At 45.7% G+C, this 22,058-nt stretch overlaps 1 protein-coding gene across 7 annotated transcripts in view; it reads right to left on the minus strand.

The window, feature by feature from the left end:
• Positions 1-22,058, minus strand: part of DGKD (diacylglycerol kinase delta) — a 115,665-nt gene that overhangs the window by 72,400 nt on the left and 21,207 nt on the right. For 5 of the 7 annotated variants that reach the window (XR_004053103.1, XM_030916107.1, XM_030916106.1 and 2 more), the window contains exons 2-3: positions 9,066-9,176; positions 6,912-6,992 (exon numbers count right to left, since the gene is read on the minus strand). Coding sequence is in view for 6 of the 7 variants with exons in the window: in XM_030916107.1 (XP_030771967.1) it covers positions 6,912-6,992; positions 9,066-9,176 (192 nt within the window). In the remaining variant the exon portion in view is untranslated. Of the gene's footprint in view, positions 1-6,911; positions 6,993-9,065; positions 9,177-10,609; positions 10,681-11,220; positions 11,263-22,058 lie in introns of those variants that run through there. The other 2 variants (XM_030916108.1, XM_030916109.1) reach the window with 2 other exon arrangements.

Below are 22,058 nucleotides of genomic sequence, written 5' to 3' on the forward strand. Positions count from 1 at the left end.
TGGGTGCGGTGGCTCATGCCTGTAATCCCAACACTTTGAGAGGCTGAGGTGGGTGGATCACGAGGTCAGGAGATCGAGACCATCCTGGCTAACACTGTGAAACCCCATCTCTACTAAAAATACAAAAAAAAAAATTAGCTGGGAGTGCTGGTGGGCGCCTGTAGTCCCAGTCACCCAGGAGGCTGAGGCAGGAGAATGGCGTGAACTCGGGAGGCGGAGCTTGCAGTGAGCCAAGATGGTGCCACTGCACTCCAGCCTAGGCGACAGAGCGAGACTCCTTCTCAAAAAAAAAAAAAGAAAAGAAAAAAATTTACCTATCAACCAAGAATAAGCCAGGATAAAAACAAAGTATGCCGGAATCGGGGGTGGGGGCTGGGAGGGGAGGTTGCAAGTAAATGTAGTTACAAACAATATAAATACTTTGATAACTAGAACTAGGAAAAAAAAAAACAAGAAATTAAATAAAATAAGGCTAAAGAATGTGACAGACATGGAGGATAAAGAAGCCTCCCCCACCACCCCACAGCCCCTCTTCTGGACTCCTGAGCTCACTTACCAGCCTGCTGCTGTACTCAGAAGCCCTGACACCTTCACCTACTCCACCCTCTTCTGACCTGATCACCAGCCTCCCCACTACCCCCTTGACACCTCCATACTCTCCACTCCACTCTCTCCTAACAATCCTACAACCTTCCCTCCCCTTCCAGTTCACCCTCCACTCTACAGCCTAAGTAGAACTTTCCCACATCTGCAAGTCTGAGAATTTCACCAAATGAAACTTCAACAGCAGCCCAAGTCCTGAGGAGTAAGTCCCAAGCCCTGCCCTGGTCCCCTCTGATGTCCTCTCGCTCTGGCCTCTGCCAGCCACCCTGGCCCTTCCACCACTTTGCACACTCCACACGGTGTCCCCATCCCAAGGTCTTCGCACTGCTGGTCCCTCCACCTGCCCCATTCCCAAGGTGTCTATTTGCACAAGAAACAGATACACACAGAAACACACAGACACACACACAGAAACAGACACACACACCCTCTCAGGCTCAAGCTTCCCTCAGTGGATTTAGCACTGTCATTCTTCACGTCTCAGCTGTGAGACCTCACTTCCTCTGAGAAGACTGCCCAGCCCCTCCCCAAGGCCAGGTGGGGTCTTCCACATATCAGGCATCATGCAGTGCTCTTCCATCGGAGCTTGTCTCAGCCTGTAACTAAGGCTCTATGTGTGTGCTTATCTGATCTTCCACGAGAATATAAGCTTGATGCAGAGTGGCTCCTTTCCATTTCTACCCAGCATTGAAACTTGAGCACTCAGCATGATGTGTGGCCAGGGTAGACCCCCCAAAAAATGCTTGCCAAAACAATGACTAAATAAACAAGCCAAGCTCCCAAAGAACAAGACAAAGCACATGAACCAGAATTCTTTTTTTCTTTTTAAGTGTAAGAGAAAAGAAGGAAAAAATAGTTTTCCAAAGCTGGAAAACCCAAACTGGAGTCAGGGAGAAATCAGGCTTGCTCTATCCCAGACCAACCAGTTAGCAAAACCCGCACTGCACAAGAGAGAAGGCAACTCTGAGACTTCGAGCAGAAATGCCTTCAAAGACAGCAAGACCATCAAGCCTGCTCCCGACGACCCCGTGCAACACCAACACTGGGAAATACCATGTCCTCGGAGCTCGCTAATAAAATACGTATTTGATTCCTTTCTGGAAAACAGACCATTTTGCATTCTTTTTCTTCCATGTTCCTCAGTCCTTTTTCATTTTCATGGTTTGATATGAACCAAATAAAAGCTAGTGAAAAAAAGCACTGAGTAACACGTTCTCTGTGACTAAACACTCAGTAATACACAAAGCTTGACCAAAAAAAGGATGTCACCATATGCGCTGGCTACAAACAGGTCTAGCATAATAAAATTTGTGAACTTGGCCAGGCATGGTGGGTGGCTCATGCCTGTAATCTCAACACTTTGGGAGGCCGAGGCCGGCGGATCACTTGAGCCTGAGATTTCGAGGCTGCAGTAAATGGTGATCATGCCACTGTACTCCAGCCTGGGCAACAGAGTAAGACCTGTCTCTTAAATTTAAATTAAAAAAAAAAAAAGGAAAAGGAAAAGAAAGGAAGATAGAGAAAGAGAAAAGAGGAGGGGGAGGGGAGAGGAGAGGAGAGGAGAAGAGAGGACAAGAGAGAAGAGGAGGAGAAAAAAGAAAAGAAAAAGAATCTGTGAACTGTAAATGTTTAAGAGACAACACAGAAGAGAAGTAGAAGGGAGGTACCAAGAGACCATTAAAATAAGAAAGCATGACTGGGTGCAGTGGCTCACGCCTGGAACTCCAGCACTTCAGGAGGCCAAGGTGGGCGGATTACTTGCACCCTGAAGTTCAAGAATAGCCTAGGTGACATGGTGAAACTCATTCTCTACAAAAAACACAAAAATTATCTGGGCATGGTCACATGTACCTGGAGTCCCAGCTATCCAGAAGGCTGAAGTGGGAAGATTACTTGAGCCTAGGAGGTCGAGGCTACAGTAAGCCATGACTGCACCACTGCACTCCAGCCTGGGTGACAGAACAAGACCCTGTCTCAAAAATAAATAAATAAATAAGAAAGTACAATACATTCGGCCACAAAACACAGGCATCAGATATGCAAGAATCCTGACAGCAGAAAATGGCTGAAGCACAATATTTACAAGGCAAAGGGTTTCTGACTAAAATAAAACAGATTCTAACAACATACTGTTTACAAGAATTAAATCTAGGCCAGGCACATCAGCTCATGCCTGTAATACTAACACTTCAGGATACCAAGACAGATCACTTGGGGCCAGGAGTTAGAGACCAGCCAAGTCAACATAGCTAGACCCCATCTCTACAAAAAATAAAAAAGTAGCTGGGTGTGGTGACAATGCCTGTGGTCCCAGCTACTGGGGAGTATGAGGAGGAAGATCTCTTGAGACCAGGAGTTTGAGGCTGCAGTGAGCTAACACTGTACCACTGCACTCCAGCCTGAGCAACAGAGCAAGAGCCTATCTCTTATAAAAAGAGAGACAGAGAGAGAATTAAATTTAAAATAATAAGGAAAACTAAAGATAAAAGTTAGGATGGAAAAGGTGGGGGGGTGGTTATGTATATTGAGTAAATTCTGAACAAAGAAAAGAAGACTCAGAAATACTAGTATCAGAGAACGGTTAATGACACAAACTACTCATTGTGAAAAAGATCTTCTTTAATCCCAGCACTCTGGGAGGTCAAGGCAGGAGGATCACTTGAGGCCAGGAGTTCAAGACCAGTCTGAGCAACATAGCGAGACCTTGCTTCTACAAAAAAATGTTAAAATTAGCCAGGCATGGTGTCAAGCACCTGTAGTCCCAGCTAACTGGGAGGATGAGGCAGGAGGATCACTTGAGCCCAGGAGTTTAAGGCTGCAGTGAGTCATGATTGTGCCAGTTCACTCCAACCCAGTTGATAGAGCAAGACCTTGTCTAGGGGGGGGAAAAAAAGCTACTACTTTATTAATCTTTATTAATAAATGATTACTCAGTATTGAGGGTATTATCTTTTTAAACATGTATATGCTTAACAAAGCTTCAAAATGGAGAAGGTGAAAACTGTTAGAAATACATGAACAAAGTGTTACATGTAATTGGCCTGAAATAGATTAACTCCTCATTAACAGCCTATGGAAGCTCAAGGGATTAAAAAAAAAAAAAAAAAAAAAAAAAAACAAGATCACAACAGGACTTGAACAACGTATTTCATAAGTTACAACAGATAAAAACCAATACACAGCCGGGCATAGTGGCTCACACCTGTAATCCCAGCACTTTGGGAAGCTGAGACAGGAGGATCACTTGAGGTCAGGACCAGCCTGGACAACATGGTGAAAACCTATCTCTAACTAAAAATACAAAAATCAGCCAGGCGTGGTAGGACACACCTGTAATCCCAGCTACTCAGGAGGCTGAAGCAGGAGAATAGCTTTAACCCAGGAAGAAGAGGTTGTAGTGAGCCGAGATCACAGCACTGCACTCCAGCCTGGGCAACAGAGTTAAACCCCACCCAAAAAAAAAAAAGGAAACAGGTCAGGCTCAGTGGCTCACACCTGTAATCCTAGCACTTTGGGAGGCTGAGGCAGGCGGATCACTCGAGGTCAGGAGTTTGAGAACAGCCTGGCCAACACGGCGAAACCCTGTCTCTACTAAAAATACAAAAAAATTAGCCAGGCGTGGTGGCAGGTGCCTGTAATCCCGGCTACTCAGGAGACTGAGGCAGAAGAATCGCTTAAACACAGGAGGTGGAGGTTGCAGTGAGCCAAGATGACGCCATTGCACTCCAGCCTTACAGCCTGGGCAAGAGCGAGACTCCGTCTCAAAAAAAAAAAAAAAAAAAAAAAAACAAGGAAACAGAAAAGGAGAATTGTTCAATAATCTAAGAACTAGTTCTCTTTAAAAACAAAGAAAACAAAAAGGCTAGAGTTTAAGAAATCTGACAAGAAAAACAAACTAAACTAACAAAATTAGAAATGCAAAGGAGATCCAACCAGAGACATAGGTGTTTGAACTACACAACAGTACACGCTACTAAATTTGAAGGTGTGAAATTAGTGAGAAAGTAACTTACAGATATGGACTCAAAAAGTGAAAAAGGCTCAAATGATCAAAAGCAAGAAACAAGTATTTCAGGATTTATTTCAATTATAGCCTTATCTCCCTAAAAAGTCTTCTTGACAAATAATTTAAAATAAATTTTATCAAACTTAAGAAACAACCAATCCCAAAGCTACATAAAATGTTGCAGAAAACATAAACTCAAAGAAAGTTACTAAATGAATTTTATGGGGTTAGTTTAACTCTGAAATCAAAACACAACAAAGGCAATACGTCCAACTATTATGTAACCATTAAAATTAAAAATAGAAAAAACAATTGTTTAAAACTGCAACAAGGCTACCTTCTCACTCAAAACAAATGCATATACACCAATGGGAAAAATCTAAATTGCAAGATTAAGGAGTAAAATTCAACATTACTAAGAATAATTTTTTTAATAGGAAATATGCAAATAACTGAAACCAAATGAACATCTAAATTAATGCTCAAGGCCAGGTGCAGTGTCTCACGCCTGTAATCCGGAAGGCTCAGGCAGGCAGATCACTCCAGGCCAGGAGTTCGAGATCAGCCTGGCCAATACGGTGAAACCCCATCTCTACTAAAATTATAAAAATTAGCTGGGCGTAATGGTGCACGCCTATAATCCCAGCTACTAGGGAGGCCGAGGCATGAGGATTCCTTGAACCTGAGAGACAGAGGTTACAGTGAGCCGAGATCACATCACCGCACTTCAGCCTGGGTGACAAAGGGAGACCACATCTCTAAAAAATTAATTAATTAACTGATGCTCAGAATACTCCAACGAAATTCAACACCTACTCCTATTAAAGACTCTAAAAACCACGACTCAAAGAAAAATCGATTTGTGTGGTTAAAAATGTCTCTTCCCAGCTGGTAAAAATAAATTAATAGAGAAAACTACAAATACTCCAAGTAAAATAAGAGCAGTTACATCAACACAAAATAAGCAGAGGTTTAGACAGAGGAAGGAAAATCCCATTTGTATCAGCAACATCAACAATGAATCCATCAATAAATAAAATAGAACTTGAAAGCACGTGAAACTAACACTAACCCAAAATGTCGGATCCTAAACTTGAGGAAAATTACTCACCTTGACTGAATTATAAAAGAATAATTTTTAAAATTAGGGGGCATACTTTATGTCTAGATGGGATGGCCTAATAACATAAAGAAAAATAGCTTTAAAAGTTCTAGTGCTGTTATTAAGAGTCAAACCTTACACAGGTAGGCACTAAAGTCAGCCCGTAAAGCCTAAATTATACAATCATACAAGAAAATGCTACTATAGCCATTAAAAAATATAATGAACATTTAGATCAGCTGACATGAGCAAATGTCTACTATAAATTGTCCTGGGGGGAAAAAACCACACAGGTGTAAACGAAAAGGTTCAGCATGATCTCACGGGTACACGCAGGTAAAGACACAAACATACAGAAATAAAGATAAACACTCTAGAGAGTAAGCAGCTGGCCACTTCCAAGCGGTGCGATCACATGATTTTGTGCATTTAGAACTTTTGCAGAAAGTCCAATATAACTTTCATAAATTTGGAAGGAAGAAAGTTTAAACATAAAAAAGGAAAAAAAAAGAAATACACCAAAATATTAACACTCAATGTTTTTTGAGGTGTCTGAATTATGGCTGCTTTTTGCTTTAACATACTTGTCTGTATTTTCCAAATTTTCTACATTAATCACAGAAAACAAAACTCTGTACAGAGCTGGTAAGACATGAACCAGCCAAGCGTGGTGGCTCACACCTGTAATCCCAACATTTTGGGAGGCCGAGGCGGGCAGATCACCTGAGGTTGGGAGTTCCAGACCACCCTGACCAACATGGAGAAACCCCGTCTCTACTAAAAATACAAAATTAGCCAGGTGTGATAGCACATGCCTGTAATCCCAGCTACTAGGGAGGCTAAGGCAGGAGGATCACTTGAAGCCGGGAGGCAGAGGTTGCTGGGAGCTGGAGATAGCACCACTGCACTCCAGCCCGGGCAACAAGAGCGAAACCCTGTCTCAAAAAGAAAAAAAAAAAAAGGCGTGAACCAAAACATATTTTAAAAATTTTCCTTTCGTCCCTATTGTCCTTTTGTGCTTATGCATGCCAAATTCTTGGTTATTGTCCAACCACAGTATTACTTTCAGCATTAAATTCAAATTTTACCAGCAATCATTCAAAGAATAAAAGTGTTTGAACTGCTTGGACACATGTTCAGATCAAAAAGGAAAGCCAACTTCAGTAAAGAATCAAGAAAGGCGTGACTCAGGAATCTTACCGTAAAACTGTTGTTGACGTTTTTGGTACTGGATTCAGCCACGCTGGCATCTGACAGATCCACCTCATCAAATATGATTGACTGGAAAGAGACAAACACAGGGACTAAGGCACACAAAGACAAGGACATCCTTAAGCACCAACCAGCGCTGCCCACCACACCCCCCTGATCCCTACCAAGCACCCACAGAAGCTCAAGTACCTTGAAACTGTAGGATCCAATCAATAAGCCAATCCAAATTAATCCACCCACCTGCTTCTAACCAAAAGCTCGAGCTCACAGGTATAGTGCCATGATTTAAAAAAAAAAAAAATCTACGAACTTTGCCATTGCATTAGTGAAGGAAAAAAGAGAGAGAACCAAAGCAAACAACTCAATGCTAGTATTTCTGTATTTACTACTACTGTCAACACCAGTGTTCACTTTTACATGTGAAGTGTGTTCTCACACAGTGTTTTAGCTGGGGGAAGGCCCCGGGGTCCGGACTGAGGATTCTGTGTCTTCCCAGCTTGTTCCTCCAGCGAGCACATGGAGGGGAAAGGTCCTGGCTAAAATAAATTCTTCTGGGGAAGAGAGACAAGTCCAAATGGAAGGTGTCTGGCCATGAAAGGAAACAAGGGAGCAGATCAGAAGGAGACTGGTCCTGGAGGGAGAGAGACGCTCCAGGGCAGGCTGGGAATCAGGCCTGGGGACCTCCACCATCTCCCTTTCCATTCCCTACACGGTCACAGTCCCCCAGCACAGCCTCTGCCTGCTGTTTCCCATATACCATCCCCTCTATTCTATGATGGCTCTATGAGGAACCCTGGAGAAAATCAAACTAATTACTCAGAAAAGAGACTCAATCTTTTAAGTAAACTTCCCCCTCCCCTCGCCCCCAGAACTAACTGTAAAAGGTGTTTTCTCGTGTTGTTGTTTTTTTTAAGTGAGGGAAGTGGTCAGAACTCTTTCTAAAAAAGCTGCTTTGTTCCATTTCAAATTTTAATGCAGTAACTTTCTAGGGGTATGTCTCAAAATGTAAATGATTCAGATCCCAGATTTCTTAAATACCAAAATATTAGTACTGACACCAATACTGATACAAAAATACAGGTATTCAGAATCCCAGCCAACACACTGGTGTCTGAATGTCTAACACCACATCCGCTTAAACATAGCAGTAATCTGTGACTTTCACTGGCTGCTCCTCCTCCAGCAGCACCCACCTGGTGCTTCTAGTTTTAAATCTACCTACAATAGGGCAACAGAAAGAAGGTTAATTGCTAGAAAGCCTAAAAATAAAGAATTTCCCATTTCTGTTCACACATCAAAAAGCTCAGCTCCTTCTACTTCCGCCGGGCACAGTGGCTCAGGCCTATAATCCCAGCACCTTGGGAGGCCAAGGCGGGAAGATCACTTGAGGTCAGGAGTTAAAGACCAGCCTGGGCAATGTGGTGAAACCCCATCTCTAGGCCAGGCATGGGTGGCTCACGCCTGTAATCCCAGCACTTTGGGAGGCCAAGGCAGGCAGATCATTTGAGGTCAGGAGTTTGAGACCAGCTTGACCTACACAGTGAAATCCCATCTCTATTAAAATACAAAATATAAGCTAGGCATGGCTGCAGGTGCCTGTAATCCCAGCTACTTGGGAGGCTGAGTCAGGAGAATTGCTTGAACCCAGGAGGCAGAGGGTGCAGTGAGCCAAGATCTCACCACTGCACTCCAGCCTGGATAACAGAGCAAGACTCCCTCTCAAAAAAAACAAAAAATTAAAAAAAGCTCAATATACTTAAAGAATAAAGAATTATATAATAATAAGAAGATAAAATTCATAACCCGTGATTCCCCCCAACCTTTCTGAAAGAAAGATATCCAACTTTAACATGGCTATTTCTGTGACCCTTTTTTTCCTTTTCCCCATTACTGATGACATTAAAGAAAAGGAAAATGAATAGAAATTAATTTTGATAAGAAATAAAACATGCCTTGAGACAAGTAAAACCTGACAGTGTGGAGTGTTACAAAACTCACTGGCAATAACAGATCTGAAAATTGAAGCTTTTCCCACACAAGGACTCAGCACCCCCAATTCCTCCCCCGGGACGGCTCCTGTGATGTCCTCACGCGTGGTCCCTGTGATGTCCTCACTGCGTGCTTTCCTGCATGGGGCCTCACCTTTGCCGTTTTGGCATAGTAAAGCGTTCGCCCTCGAAGCTTGAAGTATCTCCTTTTTGATCGCTGGAATGAATTGTTCTGTTTGGTCAGCATCCCCTCTTTGATGATGGTCTGAAAATACAGAAACATATTCATAAACTTGAGTTTTCAAGGTGCCCTTTCACTCTTCCGGCTGAAACGCACCCTGTTGTGGCTGAAACATATTCATGTCTCCAACAGAAAATATTTCTCACACTCTCAACAGACCTTGACCTATGCACAGGCCCAGCACGCTGCCAGGGGACTGGGGGGTTACACCAATCCTTTCCTCTATGGGGCAATGTGTGCCTGTGTGGGTGGGGGTGTCAGAGGCCCAGGGTGTGCCCTGGATGCACTGGCAACATGAAGAAAGGACACTGAGGCTCACAGGGCCACAGTACGCAGCAGCTGGGAAGACAGTGGGACATGGGGCCAGTGCATTCTCCAACTTCAGCATTTGGTATTTTTCAGCTATTCTTGGCCCTGTCTCTGTGTTCTCTGGCCCCCTGCCATTTCTCAGGATGCTGCTGCCAAAGCTGTCTACGTCAGTGGCTCTGGGGCTCAGAAACTCCAGGCCTGCACCCTCAGCCCAACCCACCACTCACAGGCTGGGTGTGTGCATCTGCACACACCATGAGAGGGAAGTGCCTCGGCCACAGACACTAAAACTCCTCTCAACCCGAAAATCTGATGAGTTCACCCCATAACACAAGACGTTCTCTTATAAGAATCCAGAAATGGACTCTACAGTCCACTCACCTTGGCTCAATTAAAGCCAAGAATGAAGGGGGCACTACTTCTCCTGGAGCTGCTCCCCCGCCTCACATAGCCCATGCCACCAAAACATCAAATGCGTAAGGAACTACTTGGTCATGAGACTTTCTGACGTACTCAGAGCCATTAACACAGTCAGAAAGAATAAACGACATGCATGAAGACAAGAACCTGGCTCTCAGCGTTTGCACACTATGTTACATCCCACCTCACAGAAATGCCCAGTCCACAAGGGCCTCAGCATGGAAACGGAGGGAGGCTTCCTAAAAATTCTGTTCAAAGACAAGCACATTGGTTCAGAGAAGCTTTTGCTTAATTACCTAATCCCATATAGCTCTGCACTTTACGTAAATGTTTTAAACAGTGTGTGCACAAAGTTTTTAAGTAACCACAAATGCTGAAAACTCCCTAACATAAAACCAGCAAGAGCAAGCCACAGGAGGCTCCTGTCCCCCACTTGTGCCAGAATGCAAGCGCGGAACACTGCACTGCCCGATCCTTCTACCGGCCGTTCACAACAGAAGACAGAGCGGAACAGGGAAGGCTGCAGAAAGCCCCCACCCCGACACCCCAACAACATGTGGACGGACACCAGGACCACGCCCAGACAGCATAGCACAGGCCAATGCACAGTGCCTAGGGGTCTCCTCCTTATCCTGCAACAAGCCATCCTCACTGTGCCCTTCCTGGGTTAGGGGAAACTGGCTGCACTCACGACCACTTCCAAGAGCTTCTTGCTCACCAGCACATACCAATCGTGGCGAACTCTGCTTTCGGCACTGGCCCGGTAGCACGACAGCAGCCCTTTCCAACTCTAGAGGATCGGCGCAGGGGAGAGCTGCTGAAGAATCTACTGACTCATTCTTGGCTTATACATTCACCTCACACTTCTGAAAAAGGCACCCACCCTTTCCCCAGTAATTAAAGAGTGCCAGGAAGGAAAAAGAGAGGAGCCCAACATTATCCAACAATCAAGCATCCTGATGAGGCTTGTTTGCCAGAAGTGACCTTCCCATCCCCACCCGCTCCCCTAGAGACAGCAGGGATCCCCAGCAAACAGCTAGCATCTGAGGTCCCGTCCAGAACAGAACAAGGGTGATCCAAGGCAGACAGAGTCCCACCCCCTGATTCTGGGAGCGAGGATACAAACCAGTCTTCACTGTGAAGGACTGGGAGATGGTATTTGTTTCCAAACATCCTTTTCAGATCCAAGTACACATGGATGACACTCATTTCAAATACATCTGCACAGAGCAATGCCATCCACAGAAGCCTAAAACATACATCACGAGATCCTTTCTCTGTTGACCTCAAAGCCCTCACTGTGAAGATATCTCCCCTGGCCCCCATTCCTCTTCCTTACCTCTGTGGAGAAAGCAATCACTTCCATCTCTTCCCTAAATGGGCAAAAAAAAAAAAAACAACAAAACCAACAAGCCAAAACCCAGAAAAGTTAGAATAAGTTATCTTTAAAGGACAGATGCTAGAGTATTTTTTCTTGCATCTCCTGCTACACATCTCATACATAAAAGAAAAGCAAAATTAAAACACAACTCACTGCACCACATACTCTTACACACACACACACGCACACGCACACGCACAATCTTTCTGAGGGCGGATGAGAGTCTGCGATCTTGGGCTGCCCAAGGAGAGCTGCTGCTTTATTTATAGAACAAGAGTGCTCAGAAAAAGACTGGTGGGTTTCAGCGGAAAAGGCTGGGGAAGAGATAAAGACCATGATTTCTTTGAAGCCTTCTCAGAAACTGCATTTCTTCTCCTGATTCGCTGCTTGTGAGTACTATAGATATGCTGCAGAATATTTTTAAACGTTTAGTCAAAAGCAATGAACCAAAAGTGGTCAAGAAAATAACACCCCAAAATAATGTGCTGTATTTTGCACGTGGCAGCTGTGAAAGGCACCCACAGGAAATGCTGCTCGGCTGACAAGGCCTCTCCTTGCCCCCTAGAGCAGAGTCAGGAGTGAAAGGGCCAGGCCCTTGCACAGTTCGCTCAGGCCATGCCAGGCCACCGGGCTCTTACAGACACTTTGTTGGGTTCTATGCACAAACAAAAGGGCCTACTGTCGTTTGAGCCATCTAGGATACCCTTATTCCAATCAGAGGCAAATTTGCAACACACACTGCACCGAGAAAACTCTCAAGCTCCAGTCAGAGAGAGAGCAGCAGGTAGAAAGTGAACACGCGCCCACCAGCAAACAGAGGTGAGACACTAATTCCAGTGCTGGGCTCCCCAGAGGAAGCTGGCGAGGGCACTGGGCCTGAGCTGAAGCATGGTCCATGGCCACCCACTGACCCAACAGACATATGCCCAGCCCACAGGTCCAAGGCTACCACGTGCAGCTGTTTGCGGGGAAGTGTAAGTCTCCAGTGGTCCTTGCTGAAGAGTAAGACAGCTCTGAGAATGCCCTTGAAAAGGGCTTCAAACCAGGGGACAGAGAAAGTCCAGAACAGACTCTGTCTGAAAGGGATCAGCAGGCCCAGTCACAGGGTGAGGTTGACCCCTCTCCAACACATGGCCACGTCACCAGATGCTGGTCACTGCACTGGGCTCTGAGGGCTGCATGGGCAGGAGCTCAGACCAGAGGAGAGCAGACGTATACACACCAGAGTGCTCTGGGATGTGGGGCACAGGGCAGTGAGCAATGTCCCATAAGAGAGGCTGCCTGAACAACAGGTGCCTGAGCAGGTCAGGGAGGAGGGCCTGGGCCTCTGGGCAAGCAGAGGCCCGCAGCTGCTCCTTGGGGCTAGAGACAGAGCCCGGTGGTGGCTTAGAAATACACTCTGGAAAGCTGACTGTGGCCACAGTGTGGGAAAGAAGAGGGGGTGAAACGTGGAGGCTGGCAGAACACTTCAGAAACTCGCATAAGGGGGGAGTTGGTGACAAGAGTCAGGGGTGGCAGGGGAGAGATGGACACAGGCACGGGAATGTTCAGAAAGATGTGACAATTGACCGAGGTGAAGGGGAGGAGACAGGACAGAAATCCTGGACACCTCTGAAGAGTGTGTCTCAGTGGGGGGATGTCGGTTTCATTCTGGACGTGCTGAGTCTGTGGGCCTCGAGGACATCAGGGGAGTTCAGTGTGAGGTGACAGCCAGCACTGCAGGTCTGTGATGTAGGAGAAGGTCTAACGCAGGAGATGCCTTGCCAAGGGCCCCAAAGGAGAAAGCATGGAGTGCATGGAGGCCCAGGGAAATGGGAACCCAGGGACACCAACATCGAGGAAGGAAAGCCAGAAAGCAGAACGAGAAGAAAGTGGGCAGAAGTGCAGGAGAGGAGAGAGCACGTCGAGAAGATCACATCAGTGATGTCCAATGCAGCAGCGAGGTCATAAATGAGAACTGAGGCTAGGAGAAAGGAAGCAGCCACCAGGGGGTCACCGAGGACATGCCAGAGCAGACATGGTGGCTTGATGGGGTCGAAGCCAGATCAAATCAACCTGAGTGTGACCGGGACAGGAGAAAGCAAAGATGACAGGTTTTTGTCAACTTACAACTTCCTTTCTATGAACATGGAACCCATACTGTGCATTCTGTTATTTGACCCTGCTACTTTTTCTGTCATGTATATTATCACCATATAGCCGCATCAGCAAACGCATTTTTGTTGGCTACAGAGTATCTCACTGCACCTACACACCCTCCCCTCCATCATTCACCTGCTTCCCACTGCCAGAAGATTTAGAATGCTTCCTGTTCCCTCAATGCTATCATCAGAAATTCAGCGGACATTCCCATAAGTAAATATCTGCTTATGTCCTCAACTATCCTTAGAGCAAATTAAGAGAAGTGGAATTTGGGGACCAAAGATAGCCCAGAAACAGACCCTTGCAGATTTGGAAGCTTGATGTACAAAACAGGCGGCACTGCAAACCGGGGTTTGGAGGGAGAGGGATTTCAGCAAAGGGGCTGAGATGTCAGGTTACCCAAGGACACCACATGCGTGAGCTCCTGGCAGACTCTGGGTGTGCTAGAGCAAGGGGCAGAAGAACTTCAAAACTTCCAGTAGACGACAGAGAATTTCCAGGGACTTTGGAATTGGGAAGAGTTTCTTAAATATAATAGAAAAAAATATTAGATATAAGCTATGACTGCTAAACTCAACTATATTACAATTGAGAATTTCTGCTCATCAAAGACACCTCAAAAAGAGATAAAAGAAAAGCCAAGGTGGGAAAAATATGTGCACTACTGCCGACAGCCAGTCAGCAACCAGAATACAGCAGAAACTCCCACAGAACAGGCTGGGCGCGGTGGCTCATGCCTGTCATTCCAGCACTTTGGGAGGCCAACGCAGGTGGATCACCTGAGGTCAGGAGTTCGAGATCAGCCTGGCCAACATAGTGAAACCCCGTCTCTACTAAAAATACAAAAATTAGCTGGGCATGGAGGCGGATACCTGTAATCCCAGCTACTTGGGAGGCTGAGACAGGAGAATCACTTGAACCCAGCAGACGGAGGTCGCAGTGGGCCGAGATCATGCCATTGTACTCTCGCCTGGGTGACAAGAGTGAAATTCCCTCTCAAAAAAAAAGAAAAAAGAAACTCCCACAGAAAAAGAAAAACCACCAAAAAGAAAACCGGTAGAAAGTGTGAACTGGCATTTACCAGAAGAGTAAGTCAAATGGAGACTAAACCCCAAAGGATGCTTAACCCTGGGGGATGCCACAGAAGAGCACCTTGGCAATCAGCCATGCAGGTGGGTCCACGTGTGCACAGTCCATGACTGTGCTTCTCAACTTACATGTATACTCTATGTATCATTCTACATGTAAAACGGTAAAGGGAAAAATACAGTTAATCAATTTGAGGACAGAAGTAAAATCTCAGACTAATATTTATTAGCGTTAATGTCTCGAGCATGTAAGGAGTGAGGATTTCCACATTTACACAGTAAAAGACAAACAAATGAAAAACAGCTGCCACATAGGGGTGAAGAAAATGGAGGGGGCCAACCAAGAGACGTGTCCAGAGGCTCAGGGCAGCAAGCCACAACCTGCCCCAAGGTGACCTGGACAGAGGGACGGCAGGCAGACAGCTGGGAAACTGGGGAGGGGAACAAAAAAAACAATAGGAGAAAGGAATGAAAATTAGCCGAATGTCCACTTCAGCCATCTATCTGTCCTTTAGACCTTCCCAGTCCTTCAACAACAACAAAAAAGCAGGTAAAACAGAAACCTGACTATGGTTAATTAAGCAACATCACCCAAATTCACAAAGTCCCCAAAAGTGGAAATACTAGGATAAAACATTAACACACAAACGTTTCAGTGGAAAGAAGCTAGTAAAACTTACTTCTATCAATTTGCATATCACTTTGTTTGTTTGTTTGTTTTCTGAGACGGAGTCTTGCTCTGTTGCCCAGTCTGGAGTGCAGTAGCACAGTCTCGGCTCACTGCAACCTCCGCCTCCCAGGTTCAAGTGATTCTCCTGCCTCAGCCTACCGAGTAGCTGGGACTACAGGCGCACACTACACGCCCGACTAATTTTTTGTATTTTTAGTAGAGATGGGGTTTCACTATGTTGGCCAGGCTGGTCTTGAACTCCTGACCTCAGGTAATCCACCCACCTCGGCCTCCCAAAGTGCTGGGATTACAGGCGTGAGCCACCACACCTGGCCCAATTTGCGTATAACTTTAAATTTTCATGAGTATTTTTATATTTACTTGTCTTCTTAACAGAACAAACATTTCTGGTCTATGAGACAGAAACTAACATTCCAGTTAACAAATCAGAAAACTGGTAAACAGAGAGACTAAGTAACTTGCCCAGGTGAACAACTAATGACAGGTCACAAAAGAAATCCCAGGCCTCTCCAATTCTATCTCAAAGCTTCGTCTGTGGTTTGCAATTTATAAGCACCATGATTCACAAATAGGAAGCAATCAGAAAATAATTTGCTCACAAAACATAAGGCATGCAAAGCATGTTCAACCCTCCAGACTATCTCCAACACTCCGCACACACCACATCCACTACCCGAGTAGAAGCCATTTTCATCTTTTAATCCTCACATCAATTTTGAAAGTGGTGGCAATATTCCCACTTTACAAGGAAACTGAGGGCCAGAGGATTAAGTAATTCACCCAAGGCCATTTGGCTAATGAATGTCACACCTAGAATTCAAACCCAGAGCCCAGACAATACTTGTTGGCAAAATAAAACTTTAGCATAAAAGTCTGCTGATAACGGATTTAAATCAATTAAGCAAAGGTAAATGCCTGTATCTACTCAGAACACTACCCACAGATTCATCCTCATTCAGGAACTACCTGCAACTTACCCACCACCTATCTACCTATAACCTGATCTTACTGCATCCTGGCAGAAGTTGAGGGAATGCCCAAGGCGGCAATGGAATGTGTGCCACATCGGCATCTTCATGACACCAACGGCCAGCAGGAGACAGCACACCAGGCAACCCGTGGCGCTGCAGAATCCCGCTCAGCTCTGCAGAGCCAGACCCTGAGTCTGGTGCTAACTCTGACAGAAAGGAACCCAACACAGGTTTTCTGAAGACTCCACAACACCAACCCAAGGAAAAAGGACATCATCCTTCCTTTACCCATCAAGAGAATCCAATTTCCCCATTGCCACTACCCTTGTTTTCAATGCACTGCCACCAAGATTAAAACTGACCATGTCCCAAAGCTCCTATGCCAAAGCTTCTACTGACAGGAGGAGTGACACCTCATTCCTGCCCCCACTAATGTGAGGAAGGACCAAACCAAAAAAGCCAAAAAGTGGCAACAATGTGTACACCCAAACACCCAAGAGAGAGCTGCTCCAGATGTGCCCTTCATTTGGAGTTCACACTCACTTTTCCTAAACCCAGGACACTTCTCTTACTGTGGTATGGCTGACACTGTTTACACCTCCATACACGTACACAGACATCCTCACTGCTCACAGGACCTTGCTTCTGAGTTGGGGGTGGTGGGCGGGGGGGCCTTTCATCATAGGGCTAATCCCCATTACCCCAGTACCGGTCAAGGAGACCTCAGCAGTTCTGTTGGGGGTGGGGAGGTAGGTGAGTGCTTGGCTGGTATATGGGAACATGTGTAGCCGCAGTGCCACCTTTGCTTTGAATGAGCACACATCTAGTGCTGTGGCAAGCATGTTGAGGCTTCAAGGTAGCCCGTGTGGGTCCTGATGACATCAACCTGCAGCCAAATGCATTCCTGGCTGATGACGAGGGGTTGGCTGAGTTCGCTCCCGCTCTGTCAGCATCACTGCTACTCAAACCTAGTCTTGCATGCTGGCATCCCCACGGGCCAGGCCTCCACACTGAAATGTACCTCATCTCACTGTTCACTGACCCCACATTTCCTCTTTAGTTAATATTAATAGCATCATCAAATCTAAAAGAAGTAGCAGGTGCTCAACTCTTTTCCTCCTTCACTCCCCATTTCTAACTGGCTACCTAGGATCATTAATGGTATTTGTTAAAATAATGGAGGATTCCACGGTGAAACCCCGTCTCTACTAAAAAATACAAAAAAACTAGCCAGGCGAGGTGGCGGGTGCCTGTAGTCCCAGCTACCCGGGAGGCTGAGGCAGGAGAATGGCGTAAACCCGGGAGGCGGAGCTTGCAGTGAGCGGAGATCCGGCCACTGCACTCCAGCCTGGGCGACAGAGAGAGACTCCGTCTCAAAAAAAATAAATAAATAAATAAAATAATGGAAGATTCTGCCCCTCCTCTTCAGCCCTGCCTACCTCAGGCTTAAGTTGTTCTGCCTCTTGTCTCAGGCTCAGTGTGTCTCAAAGTGTGGCCCAGACCACCACATCAGAATCCCTGGAACGTTTGTTAAAAATGCAGGCTATGGCTAGCCTGAAGGCAGTGAGCTATCTCAAATGAGGGTTCACAACCAGTTACAGACTGAACTCCTTGCTCTATTCTCCACCCCATTCTCACTACTTCACTGAACTAGTTTTAAAAAAAGACAAGTTATTAAAATAATAATATAGAAATAAAAGAAAGAAAGAAAAAGCAAATTACTGCCCCACTCCCAACCTCCTGAGCCTTAGAAATATGAATTTTTGCCAAAAGCACAGGTGGCTCCTAAGCACACCAAGTTTGTTCTCTGTCCCTCCTTCCTCCAACCTGCTGCCACAATTCTCTCTCTAAACGGGAGGATCTCACCCCAACAGCCAATTACAATTACCTGACAAGCTTTGAGAAACAGTGACCACCGGCACCACCCAACCAGTGATGAGCATCAGTGTTGGAGGGGCAGGGAGCCACTGTGTTAGAAGCTCCCAGGTGACTGGAAGAAGAATACGGTCTCAGAGCCAGGGCCCACTCCCAAACCTCTCCTCACTTTCCATGGCATCTAGGAAGGCTTTGCAGGCCCACAGGGCTCCTCCCAATCTGAGAGGCTCCTCTCTCACCCCTCCCAGAACCACCTGACCCAAACACAACCGACTCCTTTATTTCCCCACTCTTTTGAATATACTCTTTCCTCTGCCTGGAAATCCTCAGCTCCTCTTTTACTGGCGGGGAAATGACTAAGCTTTGAGACCTAAGTCAAATGCCACCACCTTCAGGAAGTCTTCCCAGACTCCCCCCAGGCAGAACTAGCTGTCATCACTTTGCAAGTAAATGAGCATCCATTATGAGGCTGTCTCCCTCCCCAGACCAACAGTCCCTCGGGTTTAGTGAGTTTATTTATCTTAATTAATTAATTATCTTAATTAAGCCACCACACCAGGCCAGGAAGTTTTACAAAATACCACAAAGGGCTAATATCCCTAATCTTTAAAGAACTTAAAAAAATTGAGGCCAGTGCCTCAGGAAGTTTTGTTTTTGTTTTGAAACAGGTTCTCACACTGCCAGCCAGGCTGGACTACAGTGGCTCAATCACAGCTCACCGCAGCCTTGACCTCTCGGGCTCAAGCGATCCTCCCATCTCAGCCTCCCAAGTAGCTAGGACTACAGGTGCGCTTCTTTTGTTTTGTTTTGCTTTGTAGAGACAGGGTCTCGCTATGTTGCTCAGGCAATCCTCAGGCCTTGGCCTCCCTTATTGCAGGCATAAGCCACCACACCAGGCCAGGAAGTTTTACAAAATACCACAAAGGGCTAATATCCCTAATCTTTAAAGAACTTAAAAAAATTGAGAACAGACTAACAACCTGGTAGAAAAAGGGGCAAAAAATATGAACAAACATTTGACAGAAAAAAAACTGCAAAAGGAGGAAACGATACGGAGGAATCCTTAAATGGAGGAAAAGATACTCAACCTAGCTCAGAAGAGAAAAACAAAACTAAGTGAAAATATTATTTGCACCATCAAACTGACAAGAAACAAACAAGGCTGGGCACAGTAGCTCACGCCTGTAACCCCAGAACTTTGGGAGGCTGAGGCAGGAGGATAGCCTGAGCCCACGAGTTTGAGACCAGCCTAGGCAACACAGTGAGACCCCATCTCTACAATTTTTTTTTTTTTGAGATGCAGTCTCACTCTGTCGCCCAGGCTGGAATGCAGTGGCGCGATCTTGACTCACTGCAACCTCCGCCTCCCCAGTTCAAGCAATTCTCCTGCCTCAGCCTCCTGAGTAGCTGGGACTACAAGCGCAAGACACCACGCCCAGCTAATTTTTGTATTTTAGTAGACATGGGGTTTCACCATGTTGCCCAGGCTGGTCTCCTGAGCTCAGGCAATCCGCCCACCTAGGCCTCCCAAAGCGCTAGGATTACAGGTGTGAGCCACCACACCCGGCCTCAAATTAAAAAAAAAAAAAAAAACTATCTGGGCATGGTGGTGCACACCTGTGGTCCAAGCTACTTGCAAAGTTGAGGTGAGAGGATCACTTGAGACCAGGAGTTCAAGGCTAGCCTGAGCAACATAGAGACCCCCACCTCTACAAAACATAATATTATTTAAAAATTAGTGCACCTACAGTTCCAGCTACTTGAGAGGCTGAGGTAGGAGGATCACCTGAGCCCAAGATGTAGAGGTTGCTGCGGTGAGCTGTGATCACACCACTGCACTCCAGCTTGGGTGACAGAGCAAGACCCTATCTCAAAACAAATTAAAAAAAAAAACAAAGAGGCAACACATTCTGCTTCTATGGCAATGGGGAGATGGGCACTCGACACGACTGCAAAACGGGATGGCCCTGAAGACAAACACTTGGCAAAATCCAGAGCAGTTATTCATGCGTTTACTCTTTTGATCTAGCAAGCCCACTCCTAGGAATCTATCCCAAAAGACACCTTGGCAAAATAGAAAACAAAGTTTGTACAAGCCTATGTGCTACAAACTATTATAGTAGAACACTGAAAATAACCCAAATGCCCACCAACAGGCTAGCGGTCGAATAAACTACAGTACATTCAAACTATGCAGTACCACATAACTATACAAGGATTGTGAAAGATATCTTTATATGTTATGGAACAGTCTCCAAATCAGAGTAAGTAAAAAGAGAACTGTGCAGAACATGCATAGAACATGCTATTAAGGGGCCAGGTGCAGTGGCTCACGCCTGTAATCCCAGCACTTTGGGAGGCCGAAGCGGGTGGATCACCTGAGGTTAGGAGTTGGAGACCAGCCTGGCCAACATGGTGAAACCCTATCTCTACTAAAAATACAAAAAATTAGCCGGGCGCAGTGGTACACGCCTGTAATCCCACCTACTCGGGAGGCTGAAGCAGGAGAATCATCTGAACCTGGGAGGTGGAAGTTGAAGTGAGCCGAGATTGTGCCATTGCACTCCAGCCTGGGAGACAAGAGCAAAACTCCATCTCCAAAAAAAAAGGAACATGCTGTTAATATCTTTGTGTAAAAAGGAGGACATTGTGTGTGTGTGAAGAATATAAAGTTTTTTTTCAAAAAGAAACAATTTAACCAAAATAACAATTAAAATGGTTAAGTGGTTACCTCTAGGGAAAGGGAACAGGGTAGACGAGACAGGGTAGGCACACATATGATTTTAAAAGGACTCCCAGGGCAGGGGCTGCACCCGTAGCAGCACCCAGGAAGATGAGCTCTGACTTGCTCCAGGCTCAGGTGTAAGCACTTTCCAGAGATTACCCATTTAATCCATACAATGAACGTCTAAGGGAGGCCCAGGAAATGTTCCCATTTCACAGCATCATGGGCAAGGAGAAGAAAGAACCAGTATTTATGGAGTGCCTACTGTGTGCCAGGAGCTTATGTAAAATCTGTATTTAATTTGCCCCATGCAATAGTTATGGCCCCATTTTACTCATGAAGAAATTGGGGTCCAGAAAGGACACAGACATCTCCAGTGAAGTGACAGGCGTGGGCTTCAGACTCAGACCTGCCTGACTTCAACTCTCCATGCTTAGACAGCAGATGAAAAACATTTTTTTACGTTTGGGGAAGATTTACTTTTCATTATTTTTGTCTGTACAAGTTCAGACTAAATTAAGCCATAACCAATCACCCTACTTTTTCTGAAAGTGAATTTATGCACAAACCCATCTCCACTACACACCAAAGGCACAAACCTTAACCACCAGCAGCAGGAGCGACGTCCCAAAATACACACATGCTATCCGGGGTTCATTAAGGTAGGAAAGATTCAGCTTCCGTGAAACCTGCAGAACAAAATCCATCTCCCTATCAAGCTGTGGAATGAAATCACTCTGTTTCAATAAATGTTTATTGAACACTTGAGTGCTGAGTGCGGCTTGGAATACTACAATGAAAGGGACTCGACCCTTGACCTTTCAGGAAACTGCTCCAGCAGAAGGATACTTGACATAGTAGGAAGAACAGAATAATTCGCTTTAAAATGCTCAGGAAAAAAAGTAGGGGTGGGAGAAGGGGGTGGAAACAGATGAAACAAGAAAGACACAAGGCTGATGTGATTAATTCAATGGTCTCTACTTCTGCGTCTGTTTGGAAATTTCCACAAATTGTTTTCCAGTGTCATAAGAGGGGCAGTGCAGACAGGGCGCTTTGGACACTTGGAAGTCAGTGAAACACACCAAAGGCCTGAAGCTGGTGCTGCCGGGCTAGAGGGAGCCTCCCCAGCTTCCTGACCTATGGATCTCACAAGCACCTGAGAACAAGGCGGCAGTGCTGCCACTATCAGCATTCAACCTCCTCTCCCCTGGCACATGCTCAACCAGCTGCTTCCTCACCTGTTTTCTGACATTTGGTGAAAATAAAGTCCTGTGTTACACGGCCCAACTCATGGCACTTGTTTG

This window comes from Rhinopithecus roxellana, chromosome 14 (genome assembly GCF_007565055.1).
Source record: "Rhinopithecus roxellana isolate Shanxi Qingling chromosome 14, ASM756505v1, whole genome shotgun sequence".
NCBI lineage: Eukaryota > Metazoa > Chordata > Mammalia > Primates > Cercopithecidae > Rhinopithecus > Rhinopithecus roxellana.